The sequence below is a fragment of the Chinchilla lanigera genome, unplaced genomic scaffold (assembly GCF_000276665.1).
Source record: "Chinchilla lanigera isolate Chin_1 unplaced genomic scaffold, ChiLan1.0 scaffold00009, whole genome shotgun sequence".
Taxonomy (NCBI): domain Eukaryota; kingdom Metazoa; phylum Chordata; class Mammalia; order Rodentia; family Chinchillidae; genus Chinchilla; species Chinchilla lanigera.
In genome coordinates, this window is record NW_004955410.1 from 18,130,278 (window position 1) to 18,150,314 (window position 20,037).

The 20,037-nt window shown below is 34.8% G+C and overlaps 1 protein-coding gene across 7 annotated transcripts in view; it reads right to left on the reverse strand.

The window, feature by feature from the left end:
* Dgkb (diacylglycerol kinase, beta 90kDa) overlaps positions 1–20,037 on the reverse strand; it is a 627,035-nt gene that overhangs the window by 452,903 nt on the left and 154,095 nt on the right. For all 7 annotated transcript variants that reach the window (XM_005377328.2, XM_013510618.1, XM_013510621.1 and 4 more), the window contains 4 exons: positions 15,797–15,937; positions 8,431–8,480; positions 3,991–4,065; positions 682–801 (listed from right to left, as the gene is read on the reverse strand). In XM_005377328.2, coding sequence (XP_005377385.1) covers positions 682–801; positions 3,991–4,065; positions 8,431–8,480; positions 15,797–15,937 — 386 coding nt within the window. The remainder of the gene's footprint in view (positions 1–681; positions 802–3,990; positions 4,066–8,430; positions 8,481–15,796; positions 15,938–20,037) is intronic.

The window sequence follows — 20,037 nt, forward strand, 5'->3', positions numbered from 1 at the left end:
CTTTGCACATGTTATAGTTAAATCGTATTCAACAGTTGATGTTAAGTACAAAATCTAGCATTGCCTGTTAATGTCATCAGATTTTTAAATTAATTACTGAAATTGATTTCAAGGATGGGTCGGCAAGATTTGCTTTTCAAGTCATTATTTTGACACACTGTGATTTTTAGATTGATCTGTTTAATTCCTCCAAAGCAGTATTTAATTGCCAATGCAATTGTCCTTGGACTCATAAATACAAAAAAAAAATTTATATAAGAAATATATCCTGTCAACTGCTCAGACACCTATTTCCTCTGTTCAAGTACAGGGTATGAATAAAATAGATGACACTGATAGAATGGGAATATGGAATTAAATCACAAGAACCATATGATACAATAATATTGGCAAGTTACTTGTGTTAGATGTTATATGAGTAGGTCAGTAATTTTCCAAAATTAGGTTGCACTTTAAGTAGAATAAAAAAGAGAGGAAATATATATACAAACCTCAGATATTACTTTAAATGAATCAATATGTTTGTGGCAATTACTGCCACACAAGGAGTTACTGTTAAACTACACCTTGGTATACTTTTTAGAAGTTCCAAGCACTTACTACATGCTTAGTATAAGAAAATGGCCAGATCAATTTATAATCAAAAGGTGTAATGGAGAACCCGACTGTGTAAGTGCTTACATTTTCTAAGCCCAGAAGTACAAGCAGTGGGATTGTGGTCATTCCCCCTTGAATCCATTCCTCCAAAGACACCGTTCCATCATGATCATAGTCAATTTCTTCCATCATTTCATGAAGGATCTGGAGAAGGGGAAACAAAGGAAAAGTTGCAAAGAATCAATAAAATGAATCTTGTGTAATACAGCAAAACATTACATGAAACTGGTTAATACAGACTGTTGCCAGTATCTAAATTTGCCATACGCAATTTGGTTAATTAATTCAACATTAAGCCTATAACTGAGAAAATAGTGACTGTTATGATCTCTAGAACTTGGCTACCAACACCAATAAACTTTCCAAATTAAGTGCTTAGGATGTTATTAGTTTTACAGTGAACAGCATATTTAAAATAAGAAAGTAACTTCAAGGGTGAAAGTGGTCTTTAATTACTTTCTCAAGATTTTTTTTTTTTTTAGGTTCATATATATGCCAGAAAATGTCTGAACAAATTAACTTCATGGCAAAGAGCTCAGATAACTTTGCTAAGTAGAAAGGAGTGAGGGAATTAAGTTGCTTTTAATTGCCTATCAGAACTTAATAAAGCCAAAAAGTTAAATGATCTAATCATATTTGATTAGACTTCCTTTCCGAAGATGATCTGCACATAATATTCCAAAATGTTCTCCATGGTGTTGTAACACTTTTACTTCTGTGCTTCGATGATAATATCAGGACTTACATCAAAGGCCTATCATGAGAATCAAATGAGTTAAGCTTTTATAAATAGAAGACACCCTGCCATATATTGTGAGCACATAGATAGTGCTGTGGGTGTTATCATTAATGCAGATTATATAAGCATTCCAACCACATAACCCTTGGCTTGTGAAAACCAGAAAAAATTTCCTATGGATAATGGCCCCATTAAGTTGTCAAATTTGATAAGAACTCCAACAAAGAAAGTAATTAATTGTTTTTAGATAACAGGGGAATTGTCAACAGTCTTGAAGGAAACAGGATTAGTAAAGAGGTATAAAAATTTGCAACAGAAGAAACACATTTTTTCCTGGTAGAAATATGATTTCCTCTAAATATTTCTATTTGGTTGCTTACTATTTTTCCTGAGTATTTAAAAAATAGGTTATTGTCTTGCATGACAATGCCCTGGCTTATAAGTACTGGGAAGGGGACTTTTAGGGGTAAAATGATGCTTGAGTAATTATTTCATTATTACATAAGAGAAAGTATTTAGAATGTCATAAAATGGCACAAGAGCCCATTGAAATGCTCTGCCTTTTGAGGGCCTGCTGATGAATAAGTGGAGAATGAATAAATGAGATGAAAATTAAAGACACAGAACACCTGTTGCAGGTGTTCTGACTCATTTTATCCTTAATGAATCTAATGTTACAGCCTGGGTTAGTTTGATAAAAACTCCTTCCAAGGACATTTTGCCTTTCCCTAATACTTGAGATCAGTATCAAATATTCTCACATCTTTATTCATATATGTAGAGTTAATAAGGGTCTGTAAATGTGTACATGTGTCTCCAAAGCAGAGAGCTATTAAAGCACTCAGTGAAGTAAGGCAGTACTGTGACTGCAAGCACAGTGCCCAAGGTAAGGCTTTTTGTCTGGAGTTGACACCATATAAATGACCCAGACCGGAAGTGGGTGTATCAGGAACACAAGTGACAAGTAATGCAATAGGCATTGTTTGTATTCTCCAGAATGTTCTTGTAATTTCTGGGCTGTCCAGCCACCAGCTGTTTTTCTAGCATCTTCATCACACTTTTGCACAAACTTATATCTCTTTTGAACAAAAATAATTTTTGCCAGGAGGCTGTGGTGCCCACTTATGCTTAAAGAATCTGATGGGGAAAAAAAATCGCCCCTTTCCTGGCTCCCGTGAGAACAAGAAGGTTTGACTGACAGGTGGACAGTTTTCTCAGATAAAAAGCTGAGAAGGAAGACAGAGCTAGTCTCATTCATGTAATCAAAAAGGGCAATGAAGCTTTGAGAAATTCCTTGATTTCAGTGACAAGAGGGGTAAGGTGAATCAAGCAGTACATAAATTTCTCTTATTACCTATGCCTGAAGTCAAAAGTTCCATAGAAGAATTTTACAAATACATTTAATTGTTTTTCTTTCTTTCTTTCTTTTTTTTTTTTTGCATTGGAAATTGAACTCAGGACCTTGCACTTGCCAGGCAGGCACTTATGCTGCTGGGCTATGTCCCCAGTCCCCAAAATGCATTTAAATTGTATTGGAAATTTGATCGAAACTTATTTAAAATAAGAAGTCTCTATATTCTTATACAGAATTTTGGTGACTTCTTTAAAGAACTTCATTAAAAATTCTTGACTCTAGCTTTAACTAACTGAAGAGCACTAGGCAGGTATTTTCAGCCTGAAATGTACCCCTGTCAGTCTCAGGTCAGTGTTTACAGCCTCACTTGTTCACGGATTTTTCCTTAAAATCTAATAATTGTTGGAGAAAACCCCCGCAATTTTACAGAAAGCACAAATATGTTCTGCAATTGTTTTTTTTTGTTGGGGGGTGGGAGGTTTGCAAGTAGCCAGTTAGAGAGCGTTATTCTAGCCTCCTTGCTACTGATTGACTGCTGACCTGGAACCCATCTGTGGCAGTTACATCCGCACTCCTGCCCCCTAACTGGTTGTTTTCTGTGGTGTTCTTGGTTTTGCTCTTCTTTAAACCCTAAAATCACTAAGATGCTGCCAAAATGTGCTGCATCCCTCAGGCTTTATTAACACAATCTTTTATTAAATTAAATTACATAACTGAGACAAATATAGCATATTTAGGGTTTAAAATATAAAAATAGGCATTCTTTTGACCATATCTGAAATTCACCCGGCTTTAGGAACATAACCCCTCGAATTTAAGGGGTCTACTCTATTTGGGTCTTCATTTATTCATCCGTGAAATGAAGAAAATGGTGTATCTGAGAGTTGTAAGCACCCACCAACATATGAACATGCAACAACAAACTGAACTGTGCAAAGGAATATTTCATCATGATCTTTTCATGGGATGCATGACCTTGAGCAATTTCTGCTCACCTCCGTGTATGACAAGTTTAACATTCAAGATAATTTCAATGGAGAAGAAGGCAAAAGTTACAGCTAAACACATGATGTCATCGCATGTACCTGGTTATCGTATTCAGAATCCACTTTGTTTTCTGATTAGAAACCGTAACACAGTTATGCAAAGACAAAATCAAATTGTAGCAAGGTCCTTGAAAAGATATCAAGGAAAGAGCCATCTCTAATGTAGTCAACAGCTAAATCAGTCATCTACCTACTGGGTTAAGTTCGGTGACATCCCATTCAAGGTATTCTGCCACATGCATCATCTGACTGATGATATTTTCCAGCTCCTGGAGCACGGGGACAGGAGAAGAAGGAGACGATCTCATTAATCTTTCACTTAGAGGAAACATTTTGTTCAAGAAGCAGCTCAAAAATTAGAATTTTATGATCATGTACGTATACACAAAACAATTTGTAGTATGTGTGCCCTGAAAGAATACACACAAAATGCCTTTTAAAGATCTTAATAACTATACAGAAAGAAGAGTTTAAATATATATTTATTTTGTGCTTTGTCTAGTCATCTTCACCAAGAGAGGGCACAGGGATACTGACAAATGTTTTCTTCTGGAAAGCAGTGCCTTGGGAGAGCAGGAACCAATGTATATTTTCACAGGAGGGAATTTTTTTAAGTCATTGAATAGCTTGACCCTTTGGCCTGGGAACAGATGTGGAAGGGTAGAAAGAAGGATTTGAGAGTGACTGAAAGGTTTATTTTTATTTTGATACTCTGAGAACATCTATTGACTGTTCTAGTCATTTATTGGGATAATTTACTCTGTGAAAGGGTGTTCGGGGTCAAGTTTTGCAGGCTAAGTGTATGTAGAGTTTATTTTGTGAGTGAATGGAATTTTAGTTTGGATTTTCACATTATTCTGTTCAAATGTAAACCCTTTGAAGAACTGGTAGGTGATACACATGGCTTGGCTTAATAAAATAAAATACTTTTATATGTATGTATTTACTACTTTAAATTGTTCATCTTTATATGCAGAATAAATTAAACATGGTTTTGTAAGACACCTTTAGTTTCAAATATAGACATGATATATCTTAAAGGTGGTGTTTTGTAGTATAATTTAAAATGTTGAAAGTATAAAATTTGGAAATACGTTAATCAAACATTTTTCTACTCTAATCCTTGGTGTAGTTTGTGTGGTGAATGTTCATGGGATGCAATCAATCTAGTTATAAGAAGTGTTTTCTGTTTAGAAATCGTGGACTCTCGCTAAGAAACTAGTGAATGCTATACTCATTCCCAAAATAATTACGTTATTTATGTAAGACAACTTTCCCCAGAAATAATATAAATATAAAAGTATTTTTTAGAAAAAGAATTAATTTTGCTAAAGTTGTGTTGGGTGGTATGTGTGTGTGTGACACTAATCTCTCACTACTCTATCTTGGCTTATATCCAGTTTAATAGAGTTGGTTAATGAGAGGTGAGATCATTTTTTATACCAGAAACTATTTTTAGTGCTCACTTTGGCAGCATATGTACTAAAATTGGAATGATACAGAGATTAGCATGGCCCCTGTGCAAGGATGACATGAAAATTTGTGAAGAATTGCATATTAAAAAAAATATTTTTAACAGAGTTGATGTGACATTACAGAAGTCATCTAACCTCACATTCAGTTTTGTCATCAGTAAAGTGGACATTCTCACCTTCTCTAATTCATAAATTTACCTCAAAGGTTATACATGTTCTTATATGAAGTACATTAATCTTATTGTTTGACATATTGCAAGTGAAGAGTAAATAATAATTCTTATAGTGGGACATAGAATTTTTAAATTGTCAATTGTCTTTTTGTTTTGCTTCCAAAAAGTGAACTGGTACACATTTAAGATATTAATACAAATGACTTGAAAAGGTAGAATTTAAAAGTGATAATGAGGGAAGTTATTGGTATAGTAGACTGGAGCAAATCCTAAATATTAAATCCAAATATTTAAATACAAAAAAAGCTTTTGCCCCAGATAGCTCACTTGAGATGTTAGTAAGAATTGCCTCCTCAGTGTTTTATAGCCATGATGAGGAGGAGGCCAAGGAGAGAAAACAAAGAGACCAAGAAAAAGCAGCTGCCTTTGCTGCAGCACTAAGAGAAACAGACCCTAAGTCTGATTCTCTGGGTCCCAAGATGAACTAGATGACTACATTCATCTGTTACTGCTATCAAAAGCCAGGCCACCTCAAGAGGGACTGCCCTGAGGAGCCCTCTGGGCCATGCCCTGACTATACTGGTGACTATTAGAAGTCAGACTGCCCTCTGAAGTGAAGGTCCCAGAGCTCAGACTCCTCCTACCAGCTGTCCAACAGGACTGGAGGGGCCCAGGACATACTCTGCCTTCTCCCTCTGGCCAGACTGCCATCTCCATGGAGGAGTGCTGGATAATCATGACTATACAGGAGAAAGTAAACAGCCTATTATTGGACACTGGTGCTAGTCTCTTGGTCCTTCTTTTCAATTCTGGCCTTCCTTCCAGACATCACACCTCAGTGAAAGGAGTCACTGATGAGGAGGTAATCCGCTATTTTTCACAACCCTTAGGCTGTAACTACTTGTTTTAGATCTTTCTTGCATATCTGATTTCCTGAGAAACCACTTTGAAGATACCAACATGTATTACAGCAGCCACTGATAATTTCCTACCAATCTGTCCATAACTTTGCAATGTTGGTATTGTTCCTATGGTATTTCATAAATGGATGTATGTTTCTTACTATGTGTTTGTTACAACAACCATTGAGAATAGTCAATGACTATTTAATTGATCACTTATGTATAGCTCTATTTGTTTTCTCTAGAAACCACTTTGAAGTTACCAAAGTATAATACAACAACCATTGATAATTTACTACCACTTTTGTCTGTAACTCACTATTATTTGTCTATTTGTTTTCCTGAGAAACTATCTTAAAGATTCCAATAGGTAAAATAACAATCATTGATAATTTCCTACCCCTTTGTCTGAAATTCGGCACATCCTCTTATTACTATGTTATCCTTCTTTTATTCTTTAAAATAAATAAATAAATAAATATAAAAAAGAAGAAAAAGAGAGGAAAAACACTAATCATAGACAATTAAATTTATTAACAATTCATTGTTAAATATTGAGAATCCAGTTAGAAATAATGCTAGTGAACTATCATATATTTTACTGGAAAATGGCAAGAGACCAAAAACATTATTGACTGAATTTATAGATCACTAGCCCATGGTTCAAAGACTAGTAGAGAAACATCATTTAAATTTAATTAAAAGGAAACATCAAATAAAACAAATCTGTATTAAAATATAATTTGTGTTAGTGTAGTCGTATGTGCAACCATGAGCCTAGTGAGATATCTTGGAAAAAATTCCTAAATTCCTAGCTGTACCACAGCACTAGAAAATTAAGAAATTTATTATGTATCTTAATATTCCTGAATGGAAAGAGGAGGATGAGTAGGAACTTAAAAGGAATAGCATAAGAAAAATTACTGAGACTTAAACATAAGATGTCCTGTAATCCCAGCATCTAGCACTTTCCTAGGGTAGGAATTATAAATTTTTATTTCTTTCTGAAGAAGCTAATATGCTATTTATCCTACTTAATGGTGCATAAACCTGTCTTCAAATGTCTCATTTTTCTGCTTTCATTTTTGCTTTATAACATTATTGTTCTGTGACCATCTTTTTTTATGAGAGAATGGAAATAATATACACAACTAATTTCTATTAGTGTATTGAAAAGGACAGTTAGCATTTATATTGTTTGTTCAGTTTTAAATGCCTATATCTTGTAATCTCAGCTATTATTTTGAAGATAACAATATGTAATAGGATAACCAGCACCACTTTCCTATCATCTCGTTTTGAAATTCTGTATCATTTTTATTGTTTTTTATTCTCTTTAAAATAAAAAATGTTATTAGCAAATATACAGTGTATTATTGGATGAAACTTGAGATAGACTTTCAGTGAGTACTGTTTGTGCAGTTGAAATGAGGCTAATTTCTACTCCTCAGACAGCTATTGATGGTTTTCAAAGCTTAAAAAGTACAATAAGCATTTAATAGTTCTGTCTAGTTAAACCTGCTCAGATGGTATTTTTCTCCCATTTTATAAGATTTAAACTGTAGTGTGCAAGGTGTCTATAAAACTGGATATTTTTAAAAGGGAAGTTTGTCAAGCCAGTTTGTAAATACATTTATTTCAATGGCATGTATAAGAAGAATGCTTTTTAAAAATGAGAAATTAAAAAAATTGAATTGACTTTGCAATTCCTTTAAGTTCTACTTGTACTCTCAATATTTTCCTTGGTGTCAGATCTCACGGATACTGTTTCTTTCTTTCTAGATCAATGGTCTCAACTTTACCTTATGTTTTACTCAGGCAATGTTGGAATCTTTCTTTTTTATCTAAGTTCAGCACAGAAAAAAAGTCATGTTTTGGTAGCAAAACTTCAACAGAAGAATCACAATCCTATCGTTTTGGACCATTTTCTCTCAAAATGTCCAATGATAAAAATGTGGAGTGAGTGTTTGTAACTAATATTAAATCTTCCTTCTGTGTTGAGACCTATATATTTACTCACTTTATTTTTTCTTCAGAAGAAATTACTTTAAAATTTTCACTGAAAATTTGAAGGAAAAAATTACCGAGCTGTCCAGGAAGCCATTCCCATCCGTGTCATACAGGCGGAACATAACTGCAATAAAAGAGGCATTGAGAAAGACTGTAAGTGAACAAGATCAAGGTTAGCTTAAAGTGCATTCTTTAAAATTTAGTTTCTGTTGAAAATGTACACTAAAATCCTTCCTTGCTAAAGCAGTTATTTCATGAGGTAATTTATCAAGTTATGTTTAAAACAAATCAATCAATCAATCAAACACTGGATGTCAGATCTAATGTCTATCACATTTTCTTAGTATATAAGAAACATTGACATGTAAGGTTATTAGCTCAAACTCTTTAATATTAGATACAAACTCAAACATAGCAGAAGTTGAAACATTCAGAATCTGGGTAAGAAAAATTTATTTGGAATTTTAAAAATAAATTATAATTGAGAATCCACTATTCTATGAGTTTTGGGAAACATTGTTTTCCTACCCCTAACATGAGAACAATCTCCTTGGGGCTGTGATGTAGCTCAGGGGCACAAGCACCTGCCTAGCAAGTGTAAGGTTCTGAGTTCAATTCCCGTCACCAAAACAAACAAACAAAAAAATAGAACATTCTGCTTGGCATGAGACACATATTTGTGGTAATAGTTAACTGAGCTGATAGGCACAAATGTAGGCTACCAGACCAGAGGAGTGTACACCAAGATATCCTTTTCTGATGGAAGAGGCCTGCTCATGGGTGCAGCGTTAGTATGACTGCAGTGGTCCACATGCTTAGACCTGTGGTGGGGCTTCCTTAAGGTAATTAATCTTTCAACTAAGGAAGTGGGGAGTGTTGACTCTGTTAGTGAGCTCGGGAAAGCAGAACAAAACCGCTGTCCAGCCTAGGGTTCCCTTGTGTAAGCTACAGACCACTGTGATGCTATGGAGGAGGCTGCAGGTGGTGTTTTGGGATAAACAGTGAAGAACGATCCAGCTGTAAAAACAGAAGAGTGGAAATAATGGTTTTTGTTGGATTTGTGTCATTTCCTGGAAGACCTTGATGTCCAAAGTGTGCACCATTAATATAAAGACAGTAGTAACTAAGAGGCTTGACTCTGCAGTAACCTTAATCACTAACTGTAATCACTGTCTTATATTTAATGATTGTTATACTTCACTAGATTAGTTGTAAGATGTAAAGTTAGTCTCCACGCCACCAAAAATATTGTCGATTTAACAATGACATTCTATTTTCTTTTTTGTCTTCAAAACACAAGCAATATGAATGATATTGAAGTGTAAAAGAAATGTGTATACTGAATTAAGGGAATAAACATTAGGCCAACTCAAAGATTTAAATTTCAGTTTCAAATCACCACAATCATTCTTTTTCATATCTCAATATATGAAAATAAAATGCAGGAGTAAAATATGTCTATCACAATGTGAGTACTGAGCACTTCAAAATTTTCTAGTCTAGCAGCAAATGATGAAATATATCTTTTTAAGTAACCAGAATTCCCAGATCACTCAGAGAAGAGGCTAATGCCATACGGAAGCCACAGGCTCACACAAGCCTCGCTGTTATAGACAAGGGGAACTCTAGCCCTGTTCATCTTTGCTGGAATAAATGTCTGTAAAACTATCCGATACTGTTCACACTTGTGGGAACCCTGTGTCCACCGGCAGCAAAGGAAGAGGGACCTTAGAAGTAAAATGAAAGTTTCAATCCAAGAGATAAGACTAGGAGGGTATAAGAATTCTGCTGAGAACAAAATGAGCTCTTGTGACAGTGGAGGAGAAGTCACCACAAGATGTAAAATACATGCATGTGCCCAGTTATGCATCGAAAGACGTAAGGGCAAATAGTGCAGAAAATAGGGAGGGCAAGAAAAATGATGATGTGAAATTATGCCTTGGGAATTCAACAACCAAATGCTATTGGTGCTAGAAAGACAGAAAAGATAAAATAAAAGGAGATGGCAGTTATAAAGAAAAAAATTGGAAGAACACATGCAAAGCTCAGCAAGAATTTATAGTGCAGAATTTGAGAGTTGATGAGTTATAAAAACAAAATTATCAAATAAGGGGAACAGGACAATTATTAAGTCCACGGAAAAGAAAATAAAAGTTGAAAATAAATATTGTTTGACCTAATAACACTACAAAATTTTTCCATTTAAAAAGTATATTAATAGATAATATTGAAAAAATTAATAATTGTGCTTCAAATATTATAAGACTATTTCTTCTTGATATTTAAAATAAGACAGGTGCCTAGGTAAAGTAAATTTGAGTAAGTTGATCTGATTTTTAAAATCAATAGGAGCAAACTGATAGGTGCAAAAATAAGGTCAATATTCAAATTATTCTGTCACTATGATGGCTTCCAAACGTGGGTACCTGTTACAAAGTTAAAAGGTAATTTAACCCACCTTTTTTTCTATTTTGATGCTCATATAATTTCACTTTATATAGAAGCAATTATGTGCCCACACATAGATTTAATTAAAAGGTCAGATCCAGAGCATATTATGTAAGATACAGAATTTTTTTTATGCCTGTATTTTTTCTCTTTCAAAAGATTTTCAAGTTCCTGTGTTTTTCTGAGTGTATAATTACATACTATGTTATATATTTTTGCTTTTCCTGATAAGTTATTCATATGAAAATATCAATAAAACATGTTATTGAATATTAGAAAGTGTATATATTTTAAAAGACATTTGAACTGGAATACCTTTAATTTACATATTTCACTTCTATATGTATTTCCAATATAACAATAAAAATGACTGAAGATAGCTCTTCAAACTAAAAATGGAACTTACAATCTATAAGGTCAGAAATCATACATTTTAGTCACCACTGGAAAAACTGATAGCAAAATTAATAACCAGGCTATCTGGGCTTTAGGTTTTTCATTGACAAACTATAGGGGGGTTGACCAAGGTATCTCTAGGGCCTTTTCAGTGTTAAATGTCGGTAGTTTTAAGGTTAAGAATGCACATAGCATTAATTTCACATACTTGCTGCTCTTCAGTATCTGCATATTAGTTTTCCACTTTCCAAATGCATTTGTGTTGATTTCTCCATATGGATACACTTTACAATAAAGTATGAAGTAAAGCAAATTAAGTCCTACTAACAGACTCATAGCTTGAGGCAGGGCTTCAGTATACACTGTACTATCAGAAACACACCGGGACAGAATGCTCTAAGAAATGCATGTTACACCTGCAGTGCCAGAAGAGGAAATGTTGACCAATCTAACATCTTTTGCATGTAGCTCAAAGCCAAATGAGGAAGTTGCAAGAGAGACGGGGGTCAAACTAGGGAGCGAGACCAGTTTAGAGATACCAAACAGATGGTTCAAATTTTATGCTGTATTTGACTGGAAACTATCAAAGTCCTGGTTCTTCACACCAAGTCAGAAGAAAAACAGAAAAGAATAGGGATAGTAGGTGGCAAATAGTTGACTGCAATTTAAGATGACAAGTTCAAGAATTAACACCTAATGCGTGAGATAATAATTAAATAAGTAGGGTTTTCAGAGGCAGAGCATCTAGATTCCTCTCACTAAAACATAGTGAAGAAAATCACTGAGCTTGGCAGATCACTTTTATAGAGCTATAATCTCCATAACTTTTCTCTTAATCTCATTTAATTTCAACAACTGAAATATATGAGTAAATAAAGTGGATGTTTGGAGATAAATAAGAAAATATAACTGAAATCAAGGATTTGGGCATCAGTTAATATTTGGAGATACAGGGGTCCAAAGACAGCCAGCAAATTCAGGAAGACGTGAACTGGCCAGGGGTCAAGAATTTCAAACTGATTTTATTTATTTCATGCAACACATGTCTATGTGGACTGATTAATGTGAAAAAAAAATCCATGTGAGCAATTATGATCCCAATTTGATTGTTGAGGCAACTGAGTCCTTAAAAGACTTTTAAAATATACCCGGGTGAATCAGATAGTGTCAACTGGGGTTTAGGTTAAGGCAATATAAATGAAGAGTCCAGATTCTTCAGAACTGTGCTGTGCTATATTGAAATTAAAAGTAAGACAGTGGTAAGTGAAGTGAATGTAGGCCGTGGTCCAAGTGAAACTGTAGATTTTAAAATTTTAGAGTAAGAGTAGTTCTTGGAAATCGTAAGGCCTGCAGTATTTCAATGAAAGTGAGTAGCTGAAATGAAATAGGTGTGAAGTCATAGAATGTGAGCAAAGCGAGGGCTGAAGAACGACTAAAGGCGTTTCCATAGGTAGCAATGGGGCTCTATGTTAGGAGTAGAAGTCATCCTTGAGCCGTATTCTCACGCATTCACCAGGATGGTTGCAAATGGATACCAGCAAGGAGGGATAAAAATGGAACACACACACCCCCCCACACACACACACACAAGCTCACAAGATTTTCAAGAGTACAGAGGAACCAACTGGTTAAGAAACAGCTTGAATGGAAGGCCTCATAGTAGGCAACATCTTCAGAATGAAATTAGGATTGGGGTAAGAAAAGTGAGGACATGACTTATCTTACATATAGGAAGTTCACAAACTTGGGTGGGCACTATCTACTCAGCGGGAGAAGTTTCACAGTAAGTGTTTTCTCATTCCTGCCAGAATAGATAAATGGGGAGAGAGAAGGCGGTGGGAAGCACAGAATAGATTTTTTAAAAGCATTAATTTGGGGGAAAATGTATTGTTTTTGGAAACACTGGTAAAGTATTTATTTTGCCTAATATCCCATGTAGGATAATCATATCTTCTGCTGTCTTTTTTAGTAGTTCTAAGAAAAGCAGCCATCGTTGCAGATAAATTGTGTGTGCATGTGTTTGTGTGTGTATGTATGTGTGTGTGTCTGAGCTTTTATTGCACAGAAAAAGTTGTACAAACCAGTAGTTCTCAAAATGAGATCCCTAGACCAACAGCATCAACCTCCCCTGCAAATTAGTCAGAAATGACCCTGAAAGGTCAGTTGCATGAAACTAAAATCCAAATTGATTCTTCATCTACAAAATAAACGAGAGTTGGTGCTTGATTGCATCTACTTCTGTACTCATTTTAATTACTTTTTCTTGTTCTTCTAATTTATATTGTGCTTAATATGTCCTAAATCTTTGGAAGTAAGTACTTGCTAAAATAAACACTTAAAATACCTTTAAAAGTCTTACAGAGAAAATTTTTGAAAATTATAATTGTAAAAAAATACAGGAATATTAGGAGTTTGTGTAGTCATAGATCAGTAAAATGTATAGCAAATCGGTCAGATGTGAGAAATGAATAGAAGAAATTGGCAGGTATAGGTAATAAAGAACAAGATAAAAATCCAAACTCCTGATGACTTTGATGTATAGCCTGGCAAGAACGGCCAAATCGGGACAGCAGAAGAAAAATAGAGGGTCATTCAGTTTGAAGAGTATGATGAAAATCATCACAATAGTATTGGTTATGAAGTCAGCCTATGAGAAGAGTTCAAAGACATGATTTCTTTTTTTTTTTTCTTTTTCTTTTTTTTTTTTGGTTTTTCTCCGGTACCAGGAACCGAACTCACGACCTTGCGCTTGCCAGACAGGCGCTTTGCCGCTGAGCTAAATCCCCAGCCCCACAAAGACATGATTTAAACAGGAGGGAAATGGAGTTATTTGGCAAAAGCTTTGAAAGTTACCGGGAAACTCAAACAAAGAACAGAGGAAGGATGACAAAAAAACAAAGAAAAGAACATGGGAGGGTAATTTGACTTGATTCATCAAGTGTTCTGAATGGTATGGGAATTAACATGCTCTCTACTGTGGTGGCCAAAGGCTACGTGGGTTCAGGCCTCCAAGTGAAAACCAGAATGCATGTTCTTAGGAATTTCACCTTAAAAGCAACATACTTATATTAACCTTATAAATAATTAAACTGCAACACCAAAGATTATCTAGGAGGAGATGATGGTGCCTTCCATTATCCTCAGATGTGGAAAAATATTTACCTTGATATCTTTATTATAGTCCCAAATAGGACCCTCACAACACCTGAGCAAACTCTGTCTCTGGCTGTCACTTCAACAGAAATTCGCTGACCATGTATATTTGTTTTGGAATGAGAGACATTTCTGTAGGTTCTTAGGAATGCAAAGTAAATCTTGAAATGCAAATATTTGATATTTATGGATAATAAGTGAATATTTAAAGGATGATGTTTATATGATTTATTCATAACCTAAGCAGGTATGACTTTTAAATAATTATATGGCAAATTCCTTATTGATAGGAAAACTATTATCATGATTACCATAAAGTTCAACTAAAACAACCCTGACACATAATTCTAAAACAGCAAAATAGTTAACATTTGCTTTACAAATATTAAAATTTGGATTTATTATCTTCACTGTTATTTCAGTACCAAAATTTTGAAATTCATTTGAATAACAAACAAAAACTTAATCCTATTATTGAATAACTTGTCAGTGCTATGTTTATAAAGGATTTTGAAGAAAGAATAAACTGTCTAACAATCAGGATTAGAATCAACGAAAAATAATTTCTTGCATTGCAATGAATATATTTGCCACCAGAGTGAGCTCAATCACTGCTTTTTTTATTAAAGAAAATAAAGATGCTACACTTCAGAGTTCTCTACCTGTACATACTAGAAAAATCAAAGATATTGTTTAATTACTTATATTACCAAGATTCAAGTCCTATTCAAGTCCTAAATGAAATCTCACCTTTGGATTTTGAGAAACAATTTGCCTCTGCCAAAGAGAGTGTTAGTGCTGTGTTTGCAAGGGAGATTTGCCTATGGGAGAGAAGTTGAGTGTGGATAAGAATTCTTCTGCTCACTGATAACAAGGTCTCTTCACACACTAGAAATAAATTCTTCTTCAAAACAACTAAAAGGAAAGTGCTGATAGCCTCTTGGTAACTCAAAAAACAAAACAAGAAACTTAGGAACAAAAATTTAAAAAATCATGATTGTGCCAGGCATTGTTGTCTATTTATATAATGCCTCCACTCTGGGGACTTCAAGAGTTAGCCCTATTGAGCAAGATAATAACTTAGCAAGACCTTGCTTAAAAAAAAAATAAGAGTGGCAGTGGGGAGCATTGAGGACTGAGAGACAGAGAAAGACAGAGAGAAACAGGGAGAGACTAAGAGGTAAAAGGTTGGTGATGTAGCTCAGGGTGAAAAGCTTAGGAAATCACAGGTAAAACTAGAAATTGATGTATAAATAATAAAAAAATGGATAGATCTTAATATCTTTTAGTTCAATGACTATCAGCAGGAAAGTTGTTCTTTGTTAAGAAAGATCACTGACTTTAAGAATTTAGCAAATGTAATCGATGAATGTTGAGGTCTTTAATATACAGTCCCTCCCTCTGTCCAATCAGGATGAGAAGAGCAAAGTAAGACACACATACACTCAAGCTTATCCTCGGGTCTTCCTCTTTCAAGGAGAGACAGGTAGCACACAATATCTTTCAGGTGGATCACTTCTGGGGAGCATGAGTTTGCAGGAGAAGTTCGGGGAGGGGTGATGGCACCTTTATTCATTTTCAGACCTGGAAAAAAGTTGTATATTTTTAGAAAGTGTTCACAGTGCTTTCAACCATGAAATAAATAAAAAAAATAAGTAACACATAGATTATGTTGATATCTATATACTCTTCCTAGGAATCGAAAAACCAGGTTCTCTGGAGTTCCAGTACAGAAGAGGCACCTATATCTTATAACTGGGGGAAACAATAGAGAGTTTTGGGATTCAGGGACACGGGGGCTGTACTATCTGCTGCTGTAGGTGTTATGCTTATACTCTATTGTCCAGAAGGAGTTGGTACACAAATTTAATGGGCAAGGAACTAGTCTGTTCCACTTTTCTCTGTATTAGGCAATGATGGATAAACACTGGCTGGGAAGGTACAAAACTTGGCCTTTAGCAAAGAACTGAAGAAATGTGAGTCCATTTGATTTATATACCAATAATAAGTAATCATTCATTCATTTCAAAACCCCAAATATTTATGGCAAATATTTGCCACGAACATATCTAAGTCATCATTTTGTGCCACTGAGGCATTTTCCACCAGTAAGAGTGGAGAGCGCAAATAAAAGTCTGGAGGAACATGATGAACATTTAAGGAAGACATAAAAACACAAGTGTGCTCACTTGATTTTCAGATGGTCCTCACTTTATTTTAAAAAAGCACTATTACTTTTCCTGTACCAAAATAAATGTAGAAAACTTAATATTGTTTACAACTGCTGCAATTGTTAATTGCCTGGATCACGATAATCTAGCTGAAACTTGTTCACCATAAATATTTAGTTCCCTCTTACAGAGGAGCCTATGAACCATGTCATGTGCTCCTGAGATGGTCAGAAGATAAGCTCCAATTATACCTTCCTCCAAATTTGGAAAGAAAATAGCCATGTGGGTGGAATCAATAATGTAATAATGGCTATTGAATTCCCCAACAACCAGGCTACTGAAATGGTAGTAGGGGGGAATCCCAACCAAATATAGCTTTGCAAACCTGCCTTTCCTTATCACACATGTATCTGAATGAATATCTCTTGGATAATCTCTTATCTTGGATTTATAACTCTCATTGACTACCCATTACTGCATTTAACCATCTCAAAGATCTTCATGCATATAATTTAATGTTTTCTAAAACATATTAATATAATTTTGTCATTTCTGGTGCTGCTGCTAAGAAAATATGCCATTTTTTTCATTATGTAAATAATTTTATTTCACCAAACCCTAAAAGGGTCTCAGAAATTTCCAGGGCTCGGGCTCAAACTTTGAGAACTGTGCTTAATATGGACCACATCCTAGATTTTATTTATTTTTTTATTTTAAAGAGAATAAAAATAATTTAAAATTAGAAGCAATACAGAATTTCAAAATGTTTAATTCATGGCAGGAGCACCTATCATCTCACTTAACTCTCACATTAGCTTTATAAGGTACATCATAATATTCCTGTTTTATAGATAAGAAACAGCATTTTACCAAGAGTTTAGGCAACACAAGTCAATCCTGTATATTATACACCAGTGCTCTATGGGGCACATATTTCTCCAAAACAAAATCAGAGTATGAAAAGAAGTTATATCTTAGCCCAGATGTGCACAATCTCACATCATTAGTGGATTTCAAACTGCACAAATGTTTTCTTTTCTAACCTCCTCTACTTTTGCATCCTGTCCTAATTTTTACTTAAAGTTTTGTCAGACTCTTTAAATTGAATTTATTGCCAATATGTGCCAAGGCAATTTAGAAAATATTGTTTTATACTCTTTCTTTATTATTTTTTGACAAAGACTGGCTTGCCACAGCTACAGATCTCTATATTTCACATTCATTCTGCTGTAGTTTATGGTTATCAGTTACATATATGTTATACATGTTAAATGAAATATTACTGGGTAACAAAATATCGCTGTATATCTAATACAAACCAGTAGTTACTTTTATCAACCGAAAAAGGTAGAGAACTGGAGGTACTCCTGAGCTTTAAAATGCTGCAAATAACTAGCCAATTAAAGCTTAGCCAGCTCCCGTAATGAGAAGTTCCAGTTTTTGATGCAGGACATTTTAGGACTGACCCTTTACATGACCGTGACTTCCAGACTTGAAAAACAGAGCATCTGAATTACGGTTGGGTAAACTGTGACCTGACTCATCATCCCTGGTGAGCTAATCCTCTCTTGCAAGCTTTCCCTGTATGCTACTGAAGTGATTTAATCAGCTCAGTTTAACTCTTTAATACAAAAACTCAGGTCAAAATAAAGAAGAGAGAAAAAGACATGCTGTTGGTTCATTTTACATAAACACAAACATATATATTTCACTGTTTTTGAACATAACTTATTTGGATAAAACTAAAGTTCATTGTATTTGAATATCTGATTTCATAATGCAGCACAGAATATAAATAATTGGAGAATATAAGGAGCACTTCTTAATGTATTTGCCTTTTCTATATGTGAGATATATATTGTGCAGGAACATACAGACAGATACTATACGTAGCTTCGCTTTTGGAAAGAACATATTACAATGCTAGAATTCTTTTAGGTTGAAAAAATAAGCAGTCCATTTATGTGACTTTTTGTTCATTCAAAGCTGTTGTGAATTTTATTGTATCAAAGCTTACCAGTTAAAAAAATTAAGACTATGTGCCAAGGCTATAGCTCAATGGCACAAGTGCCTGTTTGCCAAGTACAAGGTTCTGAGTTCAATTCCCAGTACCCCTCAAAAAAACATTAAAACTCTAAAACAGATATATGAACATCTACCCAGTCTGGAAACTGAAGAACTGAGGGACTTTCCCAAGAGTTTAATAATTAGCCAGAGTTGAGTGTTAAAATATATATATATATATTTTTATAAGGATTTGTGACTGGATCAACAAACTGTCAAAGACATTTTTGCAGTTACTTTGTTGGTGGCCAATAGGGTTATAGATCTAGACTTTATTAATGTTTCAAGAATCTATATTTTTAAGGGAATTTTTGGTTCATAGGAAAATTAAGGAAGTTACAAAGATTTCCTCATATTCTCGGTTCCCACTGGCGATCACCTGTCTCCACTCAACATCTCCTGCATCCCGCTATGTTTGTTACAACTGATGAACACACATTGATGCCTCATTTTGAGCCAAACTCCATGACCTACAACATAGCGCGGCATTTGTGTCATACTCTCTAGGAATTGGAACAACCGCTTTGCCATTTTAGCATCATACAAAATGATTTCAGTGCTCTAAAATTCTGTACCTCGTCTGTATGTTCTCCATGTGTAACCTATAATAAAGCACTGCTACTGTCCATTATTTACCCACCTTTGCTTTTCCGTATTAGATAGTTGCATTTATGTGTATGTAGCTTTTCAAGTTGAGTACTGCATTTACTAATATGTAAGAAAGTGTCCTCCATGTCTCTCATGTGTTGATCGTTCATTTCTTTTCAGCACTCAGTCACATTCAATTGTCTGGATGCATGAAACATAATTTCTGCATTCATTGTCATTATTCAATTGTGAGATGAATAACTGAAGGACAGGCCCCAAGTTCATTCCTGCTCCTCGCCCCTCCTCAAGCTTTGACCACTCTCCTTACCCAGTGAAAATGTTACTTCATCTTGTCATTTTGTTTTCTGAAAATAGACCTTCCCTGGGTCTCAATCTTTCCCCATATAGGTTATATTTACACCCCACTTTTCCTCTAATTTTTTTCATCCTTTCCTTAAATTTAAGTGGAAATAGCTCACATTAGTTATTTCCTTCTGCTACAGTTAATTGCACTGAAGCAAAGTCCTTTTCCTTGTAAGCACCTTGCGCTAATGATAAATTAGAAGCACAGGCGGTAACACATAGAGCAAACAAGAAATTAAAACCTGTAGCTTCTCAATAGATGGTAAGTAGAATCTCACAATGATCAGCAGCACCAATAGCTTCTGATAAACAGGCTCAAATTTCCTTTCCTTTCCTTTTGTTCTTTCCTTTGTTTTCCTTTCCTTTTTTTCTTTCCTTTTTTCCCTTTCCTTTCCTTCCTTTCCTTTCCTTTCCTTTCCTTTCCTTTCCTTTCCTTTCCTTTCCTTTCCTTTCCTTTTCTTTCCTTTACTTCCTTTCCCTTCCCTTCCCTTCCCTTCC